The sequence below is a fragment of the Musa acuminata genome, chromosome BXJ2-10 (genome assembly GCF_036884655.1).
Source record: "Musa acuminata AAA Group cultivar baxijiao chromosome BXJ2-10, Cavendish_Baxijiao_AAA, whole genome shotgun sequence".
NCBI classification, from domain to species: Eukaryota; Viridiplantae; Streptophyta; class Magnoliopsida; order Zingiberales; family Musaceae; genus Musa; species Musa acuminata.
The window spans coordinates 26,933,079-26,952,701 of NC_088347.1; the positions used below are offsets into that span (position 1 = coordinate 26,933,079).

The window sequence follows — 19,623 nt, forward strand, 5'->3', positions numbered from 1 at the left end:
AAATTGGTTAACAATGCTCAATCAATTTTTATGTTGTTTCGATGATATGTGTCTACTATTCTTTCGAGCATTGAAAAATCTAAAAAGATTTATATGTACCAATAAGTGCTAAGATGCTTTAGACAAGTTAAAAGAACCATCTCGTCAAGCTATAATAGCTCACTTTCTTTACCTCATCACAAAATATTATTCTCCTCTATTGTCTCTTCATGATCATATATAAAAACCTATTTTTAGTATAATTATCAAGAGAAGAGAGCACTTTTATTGCTCATCGCTATATTCATCTTTTTTGACTTACTAATTTAGGCATAAATCTAAACCTCTTCCTATTCTTTATATAAGTGATACCTCAAGAGATTATTATTTTTACCGCAAAGGTTTTTTGAATAATCTTATACATATAGATTAGGATAATATCTAAATGTTCACGACGTCGATGATATGTTCTCGTAACATAATTTATCTTAGGAAAACTCTAATTAATCCGACGGTCCAAGAATTTCATCGAACCACCGTTAAAAGACCATTCTCGGAAGATACGTGGGAAGTCATTACATTTAGAACTTACCGGCACGCTACTGCCATCTGTCGGTGTCATCGTCTCAAGAAGCGTGTTTTGATAACTATGAATAAATGGGTACAAATTATTGGATTAATCTTCTTTAAAAGGATACAAGTCACCAAAGATTGCAATCGCCATCAGCTGCTTCCCTTCCCCTTGCCCTTCGTTGATCGTGAGCTCTGTCGAGGACGCTAGGGTTTCGATCCTACTCACTCTTTCACAGGGAAGATGGAATCCAGATCCGATCCTTCGGCTCTGGCTCGCGGCCGACTCGCCGTTCTCTCCGCCCACCTCGCCGCAAACCGATCTTTCGGCGGTTTCTCGTCGGTCTTGGAGAGATCACCCACCCTCTCTCGAGAGGACGCGAGGCCGCCGGGGAACCTCGGGGGTTCGTTGACCGTGATCGATGAGAGAACCGGGAAGAAGTACGCGCTCCCGGTCTCGACCGAAGGAACTGTCAAGGCCACCGATCTCAAAAAGGTACATGATTTCTCTCTTTTTGGTTTCGATTTCGTTGATCCCTTTGCTCAATTTTATTTTGTCTGCATAATCCTTGTATTATATGCCAGTTTTTAAAATTGAGTTGCTGTTAGGCAAGTTGATTTTGCTCCGAAGTATTGTTACTATCTAACTGGGGATTGAAGTCTATTGTTGCTTGTAATTTCTGGATGTGAAAGAGTTCAATGTAGTGCGATCGACGGAAAGTTTTTCTTTTTCAGCTAGAATCAGTTTAGACTACCGTCGACGATTTTGCTATGCTTATAGCTTTTATTGTCGTTTTTATTTTTATTATTAAAAAACCTTTTAATTTATTCTATTTGTTTGGTGAGTTTGTTTGTCTAATAATCTTGTAAAGGCTAGTTTACTGGTAACTTGGGCTTTTTGTAGATTACTGCTGGCAAAAATGACAAGGGACTCAAAATTTATGATCCGGGTTACCTTAATACTGCTCCAGTCCGTTCTTCCATCTGTTTTATTGATGGGGATGAAGGGATACTTCGTTACAGAGGGTACCCAATTGAGGAACTAGCTGAAAACAGCACGTTTCTTGAGGTGGCCTATCTTCTAAGTAAGTCTCCTATGTGATGAACTTATTTGTTCTGATGTTTGATTAATTTCCTGAGTCTCTGTCCCTAATCCAATTGTTTTTCAGTGTACGGGAATTTACCTACTGAAAGTCAACTGGCAGACTGGGAGTTTGCAATATCTCAGCATTCTGCTATTCCACAGGGTGTCCTGGTTAGTCTTCATTATCGATGTTATTCCAATTGGTTTTTGACTGAATTCGACAAAGTCAACATTTTGCTATTTATAATTATAGTTATGAGTCTAGAATCAAGTTTTTAGAAGTCAAAGTCTTGGCAGCACTTGTGAGGTTGTTTCTTAATGACTTGGGTGCAAGGGTTCAAGTAATAAATAATTATTCTTTTGCATACAAGGGGTAAGGATAATTATTTCGACCTTCACCCTATCTATATATATGCAAGAACCATGTGAAATGGGCAACCTCTTTTATTGTAGAGATAAATCTATTATGTGATTAATTGTACTGTAGTATACAGTTGTTCTGACACATTATACTTCTGTCTTATTTTTGTAGGATATCATACAATCAATGCCACATGATGCTCATCCAATGGGCGTACTTGTCAGTGCATTGAGTACCCTTTCTGTATTCCATCCAGATGCAAATCCTGCACTTAGAGTAAGTCTATTATAAAGATATCAAGTCTATAAAGATACATCAAGAAATGTCAATCTGTTCTTGCTTACATGTATGTGGTTCTAACCAACAATTTGAACTTTATAGATGCTTTTTTTTTTCCACACAGTTCATTCTGAATCTTGAGTTGAATATAGTTTGTGGAAATGAGTTATGTATTGTTATCCAAATTTACATCTTAATGTTTGTCTTACCTTGAGTTAAATATAATTCTTGGACATGCATGATCTATTGTCATCTGAAGTGCATAATTCAATGTTTCTTGCAGTTAAGACAAATTAACTGCATTTATTTAGATATCTCTCTCTTATATAGGGTCAAGATCTTTATCACTCGAAGCAAGTTAGAGACAAGCAAATTGTGCGAGTACTTGGAAAGGTATGTCCTAATCTGTTCTTTTTTTTTAATTTTCCATTTCGAAGGGCATTTCGTTACTGAAATGTGCTGTTCATCCGATTTGTAAAAGCATGGTGATTAAATACTATCAACTTTGGTAGCATGTCTCTTTTATGTTTAGGAAGCTTATGTTCAGACAGTTATGATCTCTTTGTTCTTGCTACAGAACATCTATAACTTCATGATAAATCTTTACTTGTCCACTAAATGGTTAATTTTGCATCTCTAGGTACCAACAATTGCAGCTGCAGCGTATTTACGGTTAGCAGGAAGGCCTCCCGTTCTTCCTTCCAGCAACCTGTCATATTCAGAGAATTTCTTATATATGCTGGACTCTTTGTAAGTTTAGTTTCATGTTTCTTACATTCTATTTTCAGGGGGTCACTTTATCTGCAGTTTTCCTTTACTTTAGATGAAGACTAAGTACATAACTTCAGTTATTGCTCAAGTAGGATAAAAGCAACTTCATTTTCCATGTAATCCTTAACTATCCTAGCTAATAACATTTCTGTAATATTGCAGGGGCAACCGGTCATATACACCTAACCCTCGACTTGCTAGGGTTCTCGATATTCTTTTCATACTGCATGCAGAACATGAAATGAATTGCTCCACGGCTGCTGCTAGGCATCTTGCTTCAAGGCACATAACTTGCTTTAAACTCTAAAATTTGAGGTGTTTGCTTCTCAAGTTTGTTGCTTTGTTTCCAGCGGAGTTGATGTTTTTACTGCTCTTGCTGGAGCTGTTGGCGCTCTGTATGGTCCTCTCCATGGTGGGGCAAATGAGGTACAAAATTAGTTCTGAAGTATTGTTATCTATATATATGTGTTCAACAATTTTGTATATCATCTAATGTTAGAACATTTAAGCTCAGGAATTTCATTGACCCAATCGAGTTGCAATATTCTTCATTACCCTAGATTTCTGCAATCTAATGGATTTGGAATTTTGAGATTTAAATAGAAGCATCTGGAAAGTTATGCTCCATTTATCTTGTACTTGGCAGGCTGTCCTTAAAATGCTGAATGAAATTGGACAAGTTGAGAATATTCCGGAGTTCATTGAAGGTGTGAAGAACAGGTAAGACATGTTATCATATGTTTTGTTAGCATAAACACTTGCTAGAGTAACTGACAGTTCCATGGAGTGATACAATAATATTGAATTTAATTTGCTGGAAATTTACAGAAAGCGGAAGCTGTCAGGTTTTGGACATCGTGTCTACAAAAACTATGATCCTCGTGCTAAGGTCATCCGCAAGTTGGCTGAGGAAGTTTTCTCGATTGTTGGGCGGGATCCTTTGATTGAGGTTTTGTTATTTGTTCCTTTTTTTTACTTCTAAGAACATCGATTGTTTTCTTTCTCAGAAATCAGCGACTTAATTTTGTGATTCTGTTCTGGGAATAGTTCTGACATGGTTAAAAGTAATTCCTGCACAGACATCATGGCCTTTCTTGTAGGGTTTATTGAATTATGAGAATTGGCTAAGCACAAACATCTGTAACCTAAAATATATTCTCTTTTTATGGCTAGTTAAGTTTCATGAACATGAGACCTAAAGGAAGTTATGTTTGTATTACATTAGATGCTGACCTTTTAGTTGGTAACACAATTATACTTATATTAGTAATAAAAACGGATTATCCAGCATGGAGATGTTAGAAGGTATATTATGCATGAAATTTACCTTCAACCTTCTGGTTTTCGTGACTCCTGATTGGTTTTTCCCTCTTGATAGTCTATGCAGAAGAACTTGTTAAGTATGTCTCAATGGCAAAACTTATTGTTGCATTTTTGTGTATTAGTTGTGAATTTTAAAGTGTTTGTGTGTTCACAGGTAGCTGTGGCACTGGAGAAAGCTGCTCTATCTGATGATTATTTTATCAAGAGGAAGCTTTATCCAAATGTTGATTTTTATTCAGGCTTAATCTATAGGTATGCCAAGACATCCATTGAAGTTTCCTTATAGCATTTTGCACAAAAAAATAACTAGATGCAATTTTCTTTTTCAGGGCAGTGGGATTTCCGACAGAGTTCTTTCCTGTTCTGTTTGCAATCCCTCGTATGGCTGGTTACCTAGCACACTGGCGGGAATCACTTGATGATCCTGATACAAAGATTATGAGACCTCAACAGGTTATAAAATACAAACAAAGCCTTAAATCTATTGTTTATTGCCAATAGCAATCCCAACTTTTTTACTGTTTTTGAGAGCATTGTTCTAAAGAAATGAAATTTTAGATGTTCACATGAGCCATCTTTCGGGGCCATCATATTAGTGCATGATCGGAGTTCTGTGATCTTGGTAGGGAGCACTGTCAGTGATTATAACGGAGCTAACTTTTTGTAACGAGTGCACACACTTATATAGTTACTATATTCAACACAGTACACAAGCAAGGTTGGGTCATTAAATTTTTGCTTTAGTCAAACAATTTTTCTTATTGAGGTTGAAATATCATAATATATTTTGTCATCAAGAAACAAAATTGTTAAGACCATTGTTTATATATGAAAATTCCAGCACCAAAAGACCATTGTTTAGTCATCTTTATGGGGTGTTTATAATATTATCTTAGCCAGTTATTTACTCTGTTGTCTACTTGTATGTCTAGTTTCTAAATTCCACTTGCTTGAACTCGGTGTCATATAAAATGTGTTCCGTCGACGTATGGTATTTGGACATGTGTTGGATCATATGGTCCGATGCTGATCAGTATTTAATTTTCTGAATATATTTTTGATTAATATTAGATCGCATGACACATTAGGTATGGTACCAGTTCGATATGTAGCCGTAACCGATACCAAACTGAAATCCAAAATGTTGATTTGCTTTACTTTGGATTGTGCAAGAGTTAATAGATTCTTTAGTTTATTGTTTGGCAAACCTCATTTTTTTTCATCACTTATAGAGTTAATAACAGTTTCTCCAGAAGCTGTTTGTGTTACGATAGGATGACATTCATCACTGCAATAATTTATTCTTCCTCTATTTGATCTTCTAGGTTTACACCGGTGAATGGTTTCGTCATTATACTCCGGTCAGAGAGCGGATGGTATCAGAAACGACTGACAAGCTTGGTCAGGTGGCAGTTTCAAACGCAAGCAGGAGACGGCTTGCGGGTTCCCAAGTGTAAATCCTGGTTTTTCTAAGAAATCAGACTAGTACTTGTGCGTGGAACAATAAGCATAGTAATGTGTTGGTGACAGAAGCATGCACCCGGAGATCACATGCATTTTCCACTGGGGTGGTAAGAAACCAATAAAATACTGTTGAGCATCATGAACATGAACCATACGATGATGCCTTTTTGAGATGAATAAAAAATATTGCACCATTTCCTCCTTGTAAATTGCTACATGTTAACGTTCGTTTAGCATCTGCTTCCATTGCTATCGAACTTCAGTGTTTCGTGTCATGCCATGTTAGTACGAAATCTGCAAGCACTTGCTGCGGCGATACGTTCGATGTTCTTCTGTAATTACTTGCTGATTTGTTCTTCTGTAAGGAGAACATCGTCTCCTAAACATGTAGTTATGTGGATCACGCCTTCATCCACGTCACGCAGTTGTACGTCTACGGACCAATCTCTTTCTCTGTCTTTTATATATATATATATATATATATATATATATATATATATATATATATATATATATATATATATATATATATATATTATTGGGCTGACAGTCCTTATTCAATTCAAAATGGGTTTTTATCAATGCAGCTCATCCCTCGTAACATAATCTTAATTTATATAAAAGCAGTGTGGTAAAGAGGTAGAAAAAAAGAGAAAAATTAGAGAGGATTTAGATATTATGTACGGTGATATTTTGGTGAGCGATTGAGATTTATATATTTATTATTATTATAGTGGATTATCTTTAATTTATCCTGTGATTTTTATCATTTACATTGGACGACGTATATTTTGGTGTTCTATTTATATCATTTGAGGGTTGGAGAGATTTTTCACGTATATCTTGGTGTCAGCTCTATTAGAGTTAATGGCATGTCTTTTTCGATAGTTTCACTTCACTTGTCCCGTATCTTTGGATTATTGTACTACTGCAGGTGCGCTTGGATGCCAGTCACTCGATAGAGTTATGATCGCAACACCTGTTGCCGTTCTCTCCATGATTCAATGGAGAACTTTGAATCTTTCAATGGCGAACTTTTCTCTGGAGACTACATGGTTCTGGTTCATATCTTTCAATTGTCTCTTTCGTTTCCCCTCTCGTTTTCCAAGCCTGCGTGCGAAATCCATGCATTCTTCCTTCAAGATTGTGGCATTTTTATAGTTCATATGCGGGTTCTCTCTTGCCAGCCGACGTCATAAACAAATCAAGCGGACGAATCCATCTTCCTAGAATTTCCACAGACATTGCTATGGTTTCATATCCCCATGATTCCCAACCGTACGAACCAAGGTTAAGTACATCTTCTGCAAAACCATCTCTCACAATATCTTAAGCTTTCAATTGACTTGTGGCAGTGGATCACCCTTGCTTGACCAACGTGACAGCGTTCTTTACACGCTAAGGGCGTTTCCATCCACACGGGGGATTGATTAATTATCTCTCGAGCCCCACTGAGAGGACAACCTTCAACTTGCGGTGGATTGCTGAGACATCGCTCGGTTGTTTCCATGAATGAAGACGAGATTAAGTACAACTTGCAAGATGATGATGCAGTCTCTATGGATGCCAACGAGGGAGACCGATGCCACGAGTGTTCTAATGGACGCTTGATGTCACAGCTACGGCCCTGATCGACACATCACACCTATGAACTGATTGACGTTTTGGTTGGTGTTGTTAGATAGCATGATAGGATTCCTCTAGGGGGATGGATGAGGTTCTATATTAAATAGGTAGCTGTTGGCGACTGGTTTGATGGGTTCCTTCACAATGTAGCTTCTTTTCTGATCAAGAACACTATGGTTCTACGTGAAATAATGTAAGTCTGAGAGGCTTTCGTTCAGACTCCGATTGGTAGGTATCTCAAGATCAGGATTAATTGTCGTTTGCAGGGAGATGTCTCGTTGATGTGGACAAATCCTTTCGTTTTCTGGCGCATATTTCCACCCCAATTCCTCATCCCTTGAAGCTCAACTTTGACAGACATCACCCAGTCTTCTCTTCCCTTTTTTCCCAGACTTCAGAGCAAGCATCTGCAGTCTTCCTTTACGGGCGGCTTTGACTCCTAAACTTTGTCTTTGGCTGACCAAACCGACCCAACCACTACAAGAAGAACAGTAGTAGAGAAGGAAGTAAGGGGAAAAGGTAAAAGAGGCACAGCGAGAGGGACTGTTTTGGACGGAAACACGCGAAACACTTCTCCCTTAAATTGGGGAAGTCGTCCACGCTCAAACAACTCCAGAGTGTGTCTTCGGAAGCACTAGCTATAAGATTTGGTGCAAGGCATGAGAAGTAATGAGGTGGGACTTCCTTGTAAGGAAGGACTAGCCATTGTTCCTTTGCACTACCCCTGCTCTCTGAACACACTCTCTCTGCTCTGAAACAACTGCTCGACATCATTGTTCCTGCTGCTTGGAACATGTCAGGTGTTGTGTCTGTGGCTTGTTATATGAATGTGCGAATTTTGGTGCATTAATTTCCCAAGTTTCTATTGCTTTAAATGAGAAATGAGAGATGAGAGGCGAAAGTAATATGCCAAATGAGCTTTCAATGTAGGGGGACCAGATGGAACCCGAACGTGAAGACTGGGCAAAACGTCGGCAGAGCTCTTCTAAGGTGGTGTTGTCCCAGACAAGGAGGACTCTTGAGAACGAACTGTTGACGGGGGCGGTGGGGGAGGGAAGATGCGAGGAAAGAAGGCCGGCGGCATGTCTGAGACCTTTATCTTGCACTGAGGTTTACCAACCAAAGATGCAACCAGGGCTGTGTGCGACAAAAGTCCATGCCATGGTACGCACATGAGAAGGAAACATGTGTCACGGACTTACATTAATTTTAGGCCAATCAGCTTTCCGCCATCCGTCTCAGTCTCTCATTCTTGTCCACCACCTTCCAATATATGGTCACCCACACCCCCGCTCTTACCTTAGCACAGGCATCCACGTATGTTCCCGATGGAGTACTCGCACAACAAAGGAGTCGCACTTTTCTTCATCCTCTTCATCTCCATTGCGCCATCTCTACGTGCCAGGAAGCTCCTCGGCAAGGCGGAGGAGAGGGTTAGACCCATGGAAGCTGGTCTAGTGTTGAACATCCTCCCGAGGGGGAGCACGCCTCCGTCTGCTCCCAGCCAAGGTGGTAATGGCGCGGGTACCGCACGAATCAACACCGAGAGGGTGCTGGGGTCGGTCCCCAGCCCGGGGATCGGCCATTAATAGCTTCTCCGCTCGATCATTAGTTCTTGTTAGGAAGTTTTGGAGGTCAGGTCCATATACTACGTTTTTTCATTGTTCAAGCTGCCTTTCCTTTCTCTTCTTTGGTTCCATAGTTGGATTGATTTGGTGTCCTGCGCGACGCATAAGGGTGACGAGATGATGTGCACGCGAGGATCAAACTCGATGGAGGGAGTCCATCGCTACTGTTCACTCGTGTCCCCTCCATGAACTAAGTGACAAACCGGTAGTGTCCTGTGTCAATCGAAAGCGCGTCAGTCGTATTGTACATGATGAGATATACTGTCAAGTTCGTCCCTTTTTTTTTTTCTGTGCCCTCTCTTTGTGATGATATGTAGATGAAATTAAAAGAAGAGAAGCATGCATACAAACATACGTATATTTCTACGTGTGTATATACACACACACACACGTCATCCGCTGCGTTGCATGATTGATATATGCGTTCTCGATGGACGGAAGCCCGGACGCCCGAGAGCGGTGGAATCACGGTGTGTAAAGGAACCGCGTTGACTTCGACTGTTGTTTCCATATCTCAAGCTTTTGATTGATTTGATCCATCGATTGGATTGCAGCAGGTTTGCAGCGATCACTTGCGAGTACGGCCATAGTAGATCCGAATTTGTCAAAGATCCGAATTATATGCATTAATCAAAGGTAACATTTAAACTCCTCTTCTCACTAAACTACATGATAAAGAAAGATGTGAACAAAACTCATAATTTATGCATATGATAATTCCATTCCTATTCTGGATTATATGAGCAAACCATAAGACCACCACTAGATTTCCTACTGCTAAATATAGTAGTTAGAAGTTTAGTGGGTTAATTTATCCTAACCATCCTGCTCTGTCCTTACGAGAATGGTTCTAATACTGTGTTTGCTACTTAAATATTAAAAAAAAGGGATTAGAAATACCCAATCAATTCAGACCAATAAAAATAAAAATTCACTGTTGAAGAGAAAAAACAATAATTTCATTCATAGTTGGGTGGAAACTCAATCTTTTTCTTTTGGCTCAAAGGAGATTTATTTTTCAATCGACTTTAATTACTATATTTATGTTGGTATGGGTATTAAACTTGCATCAAAGCTACAAAATGTACATGCGTCAGACACCTACGCGAAAAAGAAGGTCGAAAAAGATGACAAGACAATCGAAGAATGGTGTGCTAACAAGCAAGCTTATCGGTTGTGGAAACAATGTATAAAAATTCAAAAGGTGCCTACTCGCTCAAACGTGATTGATGTTGATAGCATCTTTCTTGTATCCACAAGCTCCGTTGTCACTGCAAGAAAACGTGTGTGCACAGAATTAACCCTCCCAGAACGGTGACAAGGAATTTATTGTGCTTTTGGCTGTTCTTTTTCTCCTTCTTTTCAGTAAAGAGCTTATCGATGTGTTGAAAAGGCACGCGTTCATGTTTGGGGACGCGAAATTAAAAGCACATGAGACATGTGATGGTGCTAAGAAGCTTGAAGCTGGTCATGTCTGCACTCGGGTCTCGTGACACGCGGCGATCCACCAAAATGCAGGCTGGCCGAGTCCACAATGTTGGCCGCATTGAATACGGAAGCCCTGTCGCCGAACGTAATGCACGTCCAAATGTCACCCCAAGAAACAAAGGAGGAGATGCTGCAAGTCAAGTTCTCGAGCACCGGCTTCGTCGACCAAGACGGGGACACGGGGAGCGTAAAGCATGCGAATTCTGCAGTCAAACGCGCCGACCACCCTTCGCTTCGATCACAACCCTTTGTCTACCTCTCCCTAACTCGCACACGTTTCCCACTCCCTGCGTGCAAGGTCTGTGTCGGACTCGTGTAAGTTGGTCGGCGTTCCCTTTTCCTGGCAGGTTCGTGGTTGACTAAGGATGCAAGAGAATTCCAAGGGGATGCAGTTATCTTTGTGCTTTACGAGCAAGTAAGTATATTGGCACAGAATCGGGAAGGTATTCTACTTCGGATCGAGCATGGAGCAGTGATATGGTTTGAGTCAACGTGGATGACGTTGGTCGGACCAGAAGTCAAATCCTTTGATGAGAATTAATTATGGTTAGTCATTCTTTAGAGAAGACCATCCTGATTTGATTTAATTAACCTCATATTGATAGATTTGATTAGTGTATGAGTCAAAGTTCTTCATCATCTCATGAGTACTTTTTGGGTGCATTCTATATAGTTTTGGGCTTATTTGTTCCTTACCTTCGCAAATTTCTTTTTATTTTTTGAATAAATAAGTAGAAATCTGAAAATATGGAGATCATGAGTGATGGAAAAAGTGTGCCTCAGAAAAAAAACATGTTTGTGAAAAATCATGCGGTTGATACGATAATAAGATGTCGTATAATTCAGCCTCGTCATCATTTCAGGTAGCAGTCGATCATCAATCACGATCCACCTCAAAAGCCTTGTTTGTGATACTCACTGTGCTATGCGTAGTGCTTTGTGCACCATAAAGCAAAAGAGGAAAACAAAGCTTAGTTTGTCTTTGTTTCTTTCTTTGTTATCCCCTTGAATGAACTGTCTATTGCAGCGGTGGGGATTTCCCAAAACTTCAAGCTATCAATGCATATAACTGCGAACTTACATATGAACTAGTTGCTATCATAGGAGGCTATATACTTCTCTTAGCGAGGTGTTCTTGGAATCATTATAATTGATCTGCTCCCTCTGATAAAGCACAGCTTTTATGCATGAGATCAAATGATACATGCTTTAGAAGATAATTCTCTTATGTATGTGTAAAGAAGGAGATCATGAGTCAGATGAGTCCTCCATTAGTCGTATGATGGCCATGGCAATAGAGTTTGTGTGTGGTTGTTCAACAAAGGCAACAATTGTTGTCGCGCACATTTATCCTCGCCTCGTTGGACTTTTCTCTATCATCTTCACGCTTTACATCTTAAGACCTAAATAAATGAAATGGATGATTGGATAGAAAAGGCCATGTGAATGTTCTTAAATCTCATGAGATTTAAAATAGAATTATGGTTGTCTTCTTCGTATTCGAGTTTGGGTAATGGATGATTGGATTCCTAAAAGATCTTCACGAGGAAAGTGGCCACAGTCATCTCATCGATCTATACGGTATCCATTTTGTTCTTCCGAGGATCCAAATTCAACTGCTTTAGAACAAATGTACCGACGAAAAATCTTTTCATCGGGTAAGTAATTTGCTCATAGTTTCATCGGCTATGATCTCAATCAAAAGACATGCTGCAGGAGAACAGATAGTACCTGATCTACGGTGAATTCCAGGCTACTATAGACGCGATTAAAGCAATGATGAAACATGTATTGATTGCAAAACCCAATGTGTACATGGAACCACAAATCTCTCCGCCAAGAAAAAATCACCATGGCGAGGAAGAAGACAAGTATTCGACAGCCGCATTAATACAGGATAGCTAAAACCTTACATTAACAGGAAAATAATCGAAAATTATTCTGTCGGCATATATATATATATATATATATATATATATATATATATATCTGTCTGTCGCTCTCTTCAGACGCGATCATGGCCGGAGCGCAGGCGCAGCAGATGCCGAGTGGAGCGCGGGTCGCTGTGTCCTCTGTTGCTGGGACCGGAAGGAGGGATGCGCTTGCTCATGAGCACACGGAAGGCCTTCGACTCCTTGGTGGCTAATGTTGAGCTCGTTGCGGCCTCGAGAGCTTCTTCGAGGGATACCGAGGGCGGGTGTGGCCTTGCTGAGGACGCCCCGATGGTAACGAGGAGGAGAAGGGCCAACACCAGTTTGGTGGAGAATGCCAGAGGGTGGACAGGTTTGGTAGCCATGTCATGGGTGGTGGTAGCACCCTACAGGGACTTGAAACCATTTGCAGGCGGTGATGGGCTTGTAGGTGGAGGAGATTTAAATACGAGGAGGGAGATTGACTTTGATAAGTTCAAGGACAAGATTTTGAGTGTATTCACTTGACAGTCCCAACCACTATGTTCGATGGGTCTTCTTGTGGTAGATTAATTGCTAATGTGGGATACTAGGAATCTTTATGATCTGCAAGCAATTCTAAACTGGTTTAATCATACACATACTTCCGAATTCGAGGTCAGCATGACACAGATCCACTTGGCCAAACCTGCATTGATTACCATACGAAAGGAATTTACGGAACTGGCATGGCGACGAAAAACTCTGATCTGTCATGGGCATTTCATTTGGGACAGCGTCGACTGGAGAAGTGGTCAAGTGGGCATTCGTGATGTTGATCTGATGAACCAACCCACTCAAAAAGGTGGGCTTCACCCATGGAATATTGACTTTGGAGAAAGATCGCCGTGTGTGCAAGAACAGGCGATCAATCCCGGTCATTTCGTTCAGGGCCTCTTCTTCTTCTTCTTCTTCTTCTTCTTCTTCTTCTTCTTCTTCGAGGAAGACATGGTTTTTCTTGTTCTGACTGAGAGCTGCAACTCTGTGATCTTGTGCTGCTACAGAGGGGGGTTGTGTTGGATAAAGGAATAATTGTTTCTCACGCATGTTCTCGATCAACGCGGGACCAGATCTCTATCCTTGGAAAGGAAGACGGAGAGAGAATAAAGGGAATAAAGTTGTTCTGTCATCCATCGACATGGACCGACGGATGCACAAGTCTCCGCGGCTGACGCAGCTGCTCGCATCTCACCATACTGCTCCGCCAACGACGTCGACGCCGACGCCGACTCCCCATGCTTTACGCCTGCAAGATAACCCGTCCTCCATCAATCGCCCATCCAAACAACTGGTCCACATCATCACTACTCACACATATCTGACTCTCAGATCTTCCACTACAAAACAAGTGGTGAAGGAGCCGAGAAATCACAAGCTGCTCAGCTCATGGCGTTTCCAGGGGTCCAACGTAGAGAGACTGTCAAATAAGGCGGTGTGCCGAAACCACTGAACTTATCTACTGGGAGATCATGATAAGAACATTGTTGTTGCGTGGAAGAATCCAAAACTCACCGAACTTTTGTGGACAAAGACCGAGCTCCGAAAACTACGTCCTCAAAGTTGCATGGAATAATGGAGTGCATGGTGTGATAGCTCTGCTCGACCGCTGCACATATTGGATGAGACCAATTGACTTCTGATACAACATTCCAGAGGAGTAGCGCGCATAAACAAAGGTCTTCACGTTGACTTATGTATACGTTTTTGATCTTATCTTTGCTATAAGCGATCTTAATTCTTCTTCCTTGATGCAAGTTAATTAAACCAAGTTTACATGGCTGTTCTTTCGTCATCCTCCAGCAGCAAGTTAATGGAGTTCTTTCTCCTTTCTTTGTCTTTTTTGCTTCCATCTTCTTTTTAAAGTTGGTGTCACAGATAAAGGAGATCGGAATACTTTCTTATCACTTGCAATTGATGGAATGGAAAGCCCACTTTTTGTACAGTTGAAGAGGGGCCTCATCACGGGACAGAAATCCACATTGGAAGGTGAGAAGCTAAAGCTAAACCTGCATATACATACATAATAGGAAGCTTACTATTCAGATCACCTTTTTACTATTGATTATCCATTGTTTTCTTTCTTTTTTTTTCCTTCTTCCCCACAACCCTTCGCTATGCTAACCTATTGACACTGTCATCGCCTGTGTTCTTTGCTAGCATTCTTATCACGGACTATACCGACACTTGCTATCAACGTTGTTCATCGATACCGCTCGATATCATCTTTCAACAAAAAGAAGAAGAGGAGAAGAAGAAAATATGTATATCTATTTAAAAAATATAAATATTTAAAAAAAATAAAATTATAAATAGTAATATCGTTAAATATTCTCGTAAGAAAAATCCTAATTGTTGAGAATAGGTTTGATAACTGTATTCCACTTACATTAATTGAACTCAATTTGCTTAGATCAATTTTGATATTTTTCGACTTTCTAGGGTTTTATTTCAAGTTCTACATATTATTTAGTTACTTATTTTTCCGAAAGTTAATTAATGACACTTGAGCCAATCTGATAATATTGTGGTTGCACCCACTCGAGTTGATAATTAATCATTGACGGCAATATAAATCTATCTCTACATTATCTTACTCGAGTTTTACATCGTGTACTGATGCTGGTATTACTACCACTAACTCACATCAGGATGGCGATTGTCCATTTCATCACAGTCATCCAATAAAAGTAAATACAAACAAAACCTGCAGCACGTATGAAAATATTCTTTCACGTAGCGCAGTTACATTCCCTTCGTAGTTATTCTTCATTGCAAGCGGGTTGGGCTGGTCCATATCGAGGGTTGGTCCAATTTCCTGTTACCAACCCGGTTTAAGTGGCTTCCTGGCTAAACTCGTTCCACGCCTTGATAGTTCATGACAACTGAATTTAATGATAATTAAGCTACTACCACAGTTGGTAATTAGACTTACAATCCATAATTCTAAACATAACAGAAGCTAATGGGGTGGTGGTTCAGTCAACCTAAGTGGCATTTTTGCTGACGAGGGCCACTGTGTGCGGAATTAACTGACCGCTGTGCTCGTTGTTGAGAGTATTCGGCTACGCGGCTAATATTCCAACCACATCTAACTGCATGTGAGCTGAATTAACTGCCGCACCTCTCTTCCTCGCTCCCTTTTTCTGGTCTCTGTAACGGCAGTAACCGAAGGAAGTCATAAAACCGAACAACACGACTCCATTTCTTCCTCAGTTCACTTCGTCCTGTTTCTTTTATGCTTTCTTGGGTCGGTTGGGGAGCAGAGTCTCGGCCGTGGCGGTGAGAGCAACGACTTCCGAGAAATCTCTTGCGTTTCCAAGCAAAAATTCGTCGTCTTCGATCGAGGTTTGATGATCCCTTCCCCCCATGAATGTTCGTCTCCGGATTCTTTCTTTGATCGGAAGCTTCTTGGCTTCTCATCTTTGGATTCTTTTTAGTTCGATCGAGTCGTTCTTGATCGATGGAAGCTGTTGAGTTGGAATTCTCATGAGATATAGCCTTAACTTCTCTTTCTATGGTGGAGTTGGAATTCTCATGGCTCCGCTGATGGACTGAGTCTTTAGTGTTTGAATGATGCGTGCGCGCGATAGAATGCGATGGACATGGAGGAAAGAATTCGATGAAAGCGTAGGCTTAGGACTAGTTTCCATGCCACTCCTGACGTAGAGCTCTAATTCTCCTTGCTGCGTGACAGGAACGAAGCTGCCATCGGCAATGGGGAACGAGCAATCGAGGGCGGCACCATCGCTGATGGCGGCGATGGCGAAGCTGGGCGAGCAGGAACGACGGTTTAACACCGCCACGGACTCCGAGTCGGGTTCGGTGCAACGGCCGAAAGCGCGGCTGATCATGGTGATGAACCAACTTCCAGTCCGCGCCACCAAGGACCCCTCGGCCCCCGGGGGGTGGATCTTTAACGAGGACGAGGACTCTCCCATCGCCCACCTCACCGAGAGCTCACCGGCCAGCGCAGAACTCGTCTTGGTAGGCACCCTCCCTTGCGCCACCGATCTTCCTCAGAACCTACGTACCAACCTCACCACCCAGGGCCTCCGCCTCCATGACTTCCTCTTCTTTCCTGTCTTCATCCCGTCACAAACAGAGTCTATGGTCTCCTGCGTCTGCAACAAATACCTCAACCGCGCCCTCCATTCCGTTCTCCCTTTCACCATAGACGAACCCTGCTACGACCTTGGCACCACCACGGCCTGGTACCAAGCCACGGCCCTCTTTGCGGACGTGGTCGCCAGAACCCTCACCTCTGGAGAGGACCTCGTCTGGGTGCAGGACTACCATCTCTTCCTCCTTCCCTCTGTCCTCCGTTGCCGCCGCCCGTACGTCCGCCTCGGCTTCTCCCTCCATGCTCCCTTTCCCTCCCCGGACTTCTTCCTTCCCCTTCCCCTCGCCGTCCGAATCCTCCGGTCTCTTCTCTGCTGCGACCTGCTCGGCTTCCACGCGCTGGACCAGGCCCGCCACTTCCTTGCCTGCTGCCACCGCGCCCTCGGGCTCCGCCAGTGCACCCGCCGCTCTCCGTCCCCCGACGGCTTTCTCGGCGTCAACCACCTCGGCCGCACCATCGGGATCCACGTTCTCTTCCCTGGCATGGCCCGCTTCCAGATGTCAAACTACTACTCCGCCGCCCAGTCCACACCTGTCCAAGAAGATCTTTCTCGTCTCCGCGACCGATTCAGTGGCAATATCGTTCTCCTCGGCATGGACGATTTGGACGTCTTCAGTTCCATCAATCTCAAGCTGCTTGCCGTCGAGCGGCTTCTCCAGAGGCATGCCCACTACCGGGGCCGTATCGTCCTGGTCCAGGTGATCACCGGAATGGACCCCGAAGACGAGCGCAGCACCTTGCTCCTCCAGGATATCCGCGCTAACTGCGAGAGAATAAACAGCGTGTTCGGTTCGGATCTTTACAAGCCGATAGTGTTAAAAAGACCGGCGATGAGCTCAGAAGTCAAGGCCGCACACTACATGCTCGCCGACTGCCTTGTGATCACGGCCATGAGGTGCGGAGCAAATCTTATCCCCTACGAGTACGTTGTTTCGCGTCAGGCCGACCCCTCAACCCCTTCCGCACCGAAGAAGAGCAGGCTTGTCCTATCGGAGTTCATGGGGTGCTCGCAGGCGCTAAGCAGGGCGACCACGGTCAACCCACTGAACATCGACGACACAGCGGAAGCGTTGGGCAAAGCAATCGACATGAGCGAGGAGGAGCAGCAGGAACAGCATGAGAAGCACCAGACCTTCATCGAAAACCACGATGTGGCCTACTGGTCCAGGAGCTTTGCCGAGGATCTGAGGAGCTGCACCGAGGACCACCTCAACAACAGCGTGAGAATGGATGGTTCGATCGTGACGGTACATAAAGAGAGCTTCACAGAGCTCCAGAAACAAAGGGTTACCATGGCTTACATGAACACTGCGACCAGGGTCTTGCTGTTGGACTATGATGGGACTCTGGAATCCGTGTTGGACACACCACAAACATGGGTGATAGAAACCCTGAACGCCCTGTGTGCTATGCCCAAGAACACGGTCTTCATCGTCAGTGGAAGAACAAAGAAGGAATTACAAACGTATTTTGGGGCGTGCAGAGGTCTTGGGATCGCTGCCGAACATGGCTACTACATGAGGTATAATCCTGTCCATCAAGAGTTTATCGATGTTGTGTATGTGCTGATACAGCCTCTGTGGATCTCATGAATCCTCATTCTCAGTAGGAAGAAACAATCACTTAACAGGTGGAACTACATTAGTGACACGGTCGTAAACCCTGAAACATTTCGATCTTTACTTTTAGGTGGCCCGGAAAAAATGAATGGATAACTGCAGATGACGGCGACGACCTTGATTGGGTCCGTATCGCTCGGCCAGTGATGAAATGGTACACCCGGGCCACGAACCATTCCATAATGGAGATCAAAGACAGTGCACTTGTGTGGCAGTGCCGACATTCGGACACGATCTATGCATCTGAGCAGACAAACGAGATGGCGGACCATTTAAAGGATCTGCTGATGAACGAGCCGGTAGCCGTCAAGACCGGAGACCGTTCAGTGGAAGTCTATCCGAAGGTATGTTATGCGTGCGTTTACGACAAGAGAACTGACCCATGCCTGTTACGTTGTTTCATCTGCGTTCTCACAGGGTGTTAACAAAGGCTCATCTGCCAAGAAGATCCTCTCGGCAATGGCAGACCACCGTCGACGAGCGGACTTTGTGCTGTGCGTCGGTGATGACTCCTCGGACGAGGAAATGTTCGAACTTTTCGCCTCCAAAAAGCACGAGGATGTCGTTGCTTCCCGCGCCACCGTGTTCACCTGCAAGGTTGCCGGGAAGCCCAGCAGGGCCAGGTATTATCTGGAAAACATGGAGGAGGTCAAAGGTTTGCTTGTAGCTCTTAAAAATGCCGTGGGACCGATATTCCACCGCCCGCACGGATGATATCTGCAGTGAAGTTGGACATGTCATCAGGGATAGGTTGAGAGTGATTTGCTGGACCCGAACAATCAATTCGTATGCTGTCTCCGCTTCCCATGATTGCTTCGATTCTGGACACATGTTATATGCGCGTGGCGTCGAGGAGCAAGAGGGATCTTCGACTTACAAAATATTTAATCAAATTTGTATTAGCACCAGATAGTTAAAACCTTTACTTTTTATATTAACACAGTATTAATATTTTAGATGTAAGAAAAATATACGATCAAGTATATCAACACTATATATTTTAGGTGTAAAAGAACTACACTTTCGTTATTTTATATAAATTTTTTATTATTTTCCCCTTAGAACTTCATTCCATAGCAAAGGCCAACAAATCACCTTAATATATGTATATGCTGACTTACAGAGTGATCTTTATTAGGTGGCCCGGACAAAATGAATGGATGACAATAGATGAAACCAACGACATACTGTACTCACTGTGAGTACAATTGTTATATCGTTTATAGCTTAAAGTTAGCACACTTTGATACTCTTATATATCTCTTACATCAGACATCTCTCTGAGTATAATTAAGGTCAAACATACTATGATGCTCTCACATATCCAATAATCTTATACAATTATTTATAGTTTGTGTATTC

General features: G+C 42.4%; 2 protein-coding genes and 1 long non-coding RNA gene across 3 annotated transcripts; all 3 read left to right on the forward strand.

Annotated features, from left to right (window-relative positions):
• Positions 1-670: 670 nt before the first annotated feature.
• Positions 671-6,040, forward strand: LOC135624845 (citrate synthase 3, peroxisomal-like). Its single transcript, XM_065128859.1, has 13 exons — positions 671-1,045; positions 1,454-1,634; positions 1,719-1,804; positions 2,166-2,270; positions 2,604-2,666; positions 2,914-3,023; positions 3,207-3,326; positions 3,395-3,470; positions 3,691-3,764; positions 3,873-3,993; positions 4,522-4,619; positions 4,697-4,820; positions 5,693-6,040. Exons 1-13 carry the CDS (start codon positions 794-796, stop codon positions 5,822-5,824), a joined length of 1,542 nt encoding a protein of 513 aa, XP_064984931.1. The 5' UTR covers positions 671-793; the 3' UTR covers positions 5,825-6,040.
• A 2,042-nt stretch (positions 6,041-8,082) lies between these two features.
• LOC135624218 (uncharacterized) lies at positions 8,083-9,443 on the forward strand. The gene is made up of 2 exons (XR_010491619.1): positions 8,083-8,257; positions 8,388-9,443. It is a non-coding gene; the product is annotated as an uncharacterized LOC135624218 (long non-coding RNA).
• A 6,793-nt stretch (positions 9,444-16,236) lies between these two features.
• Positions 16,237-18,975, forward strand: LOC135625726 (probable alpha,alpha-trehalose-phosphate synthase [UDP-forming] 7). The gene is made up of 3 exons (XM_065130815.1): positions 16,237-18,164; positions 18,332-18,605; positions 18,679-18,975. The coding sequence occupies exons 1-3, from the start codon at positions 16,237-16,239 to the stop codon at positions 18,973-18,975; spliced, it is 2,499 nt and encodes an 832-aa protein (XP_064986887.1).
• The last annotated feature ends 648 nt before the right edge of the window (positions 18,976-19,623 follow it).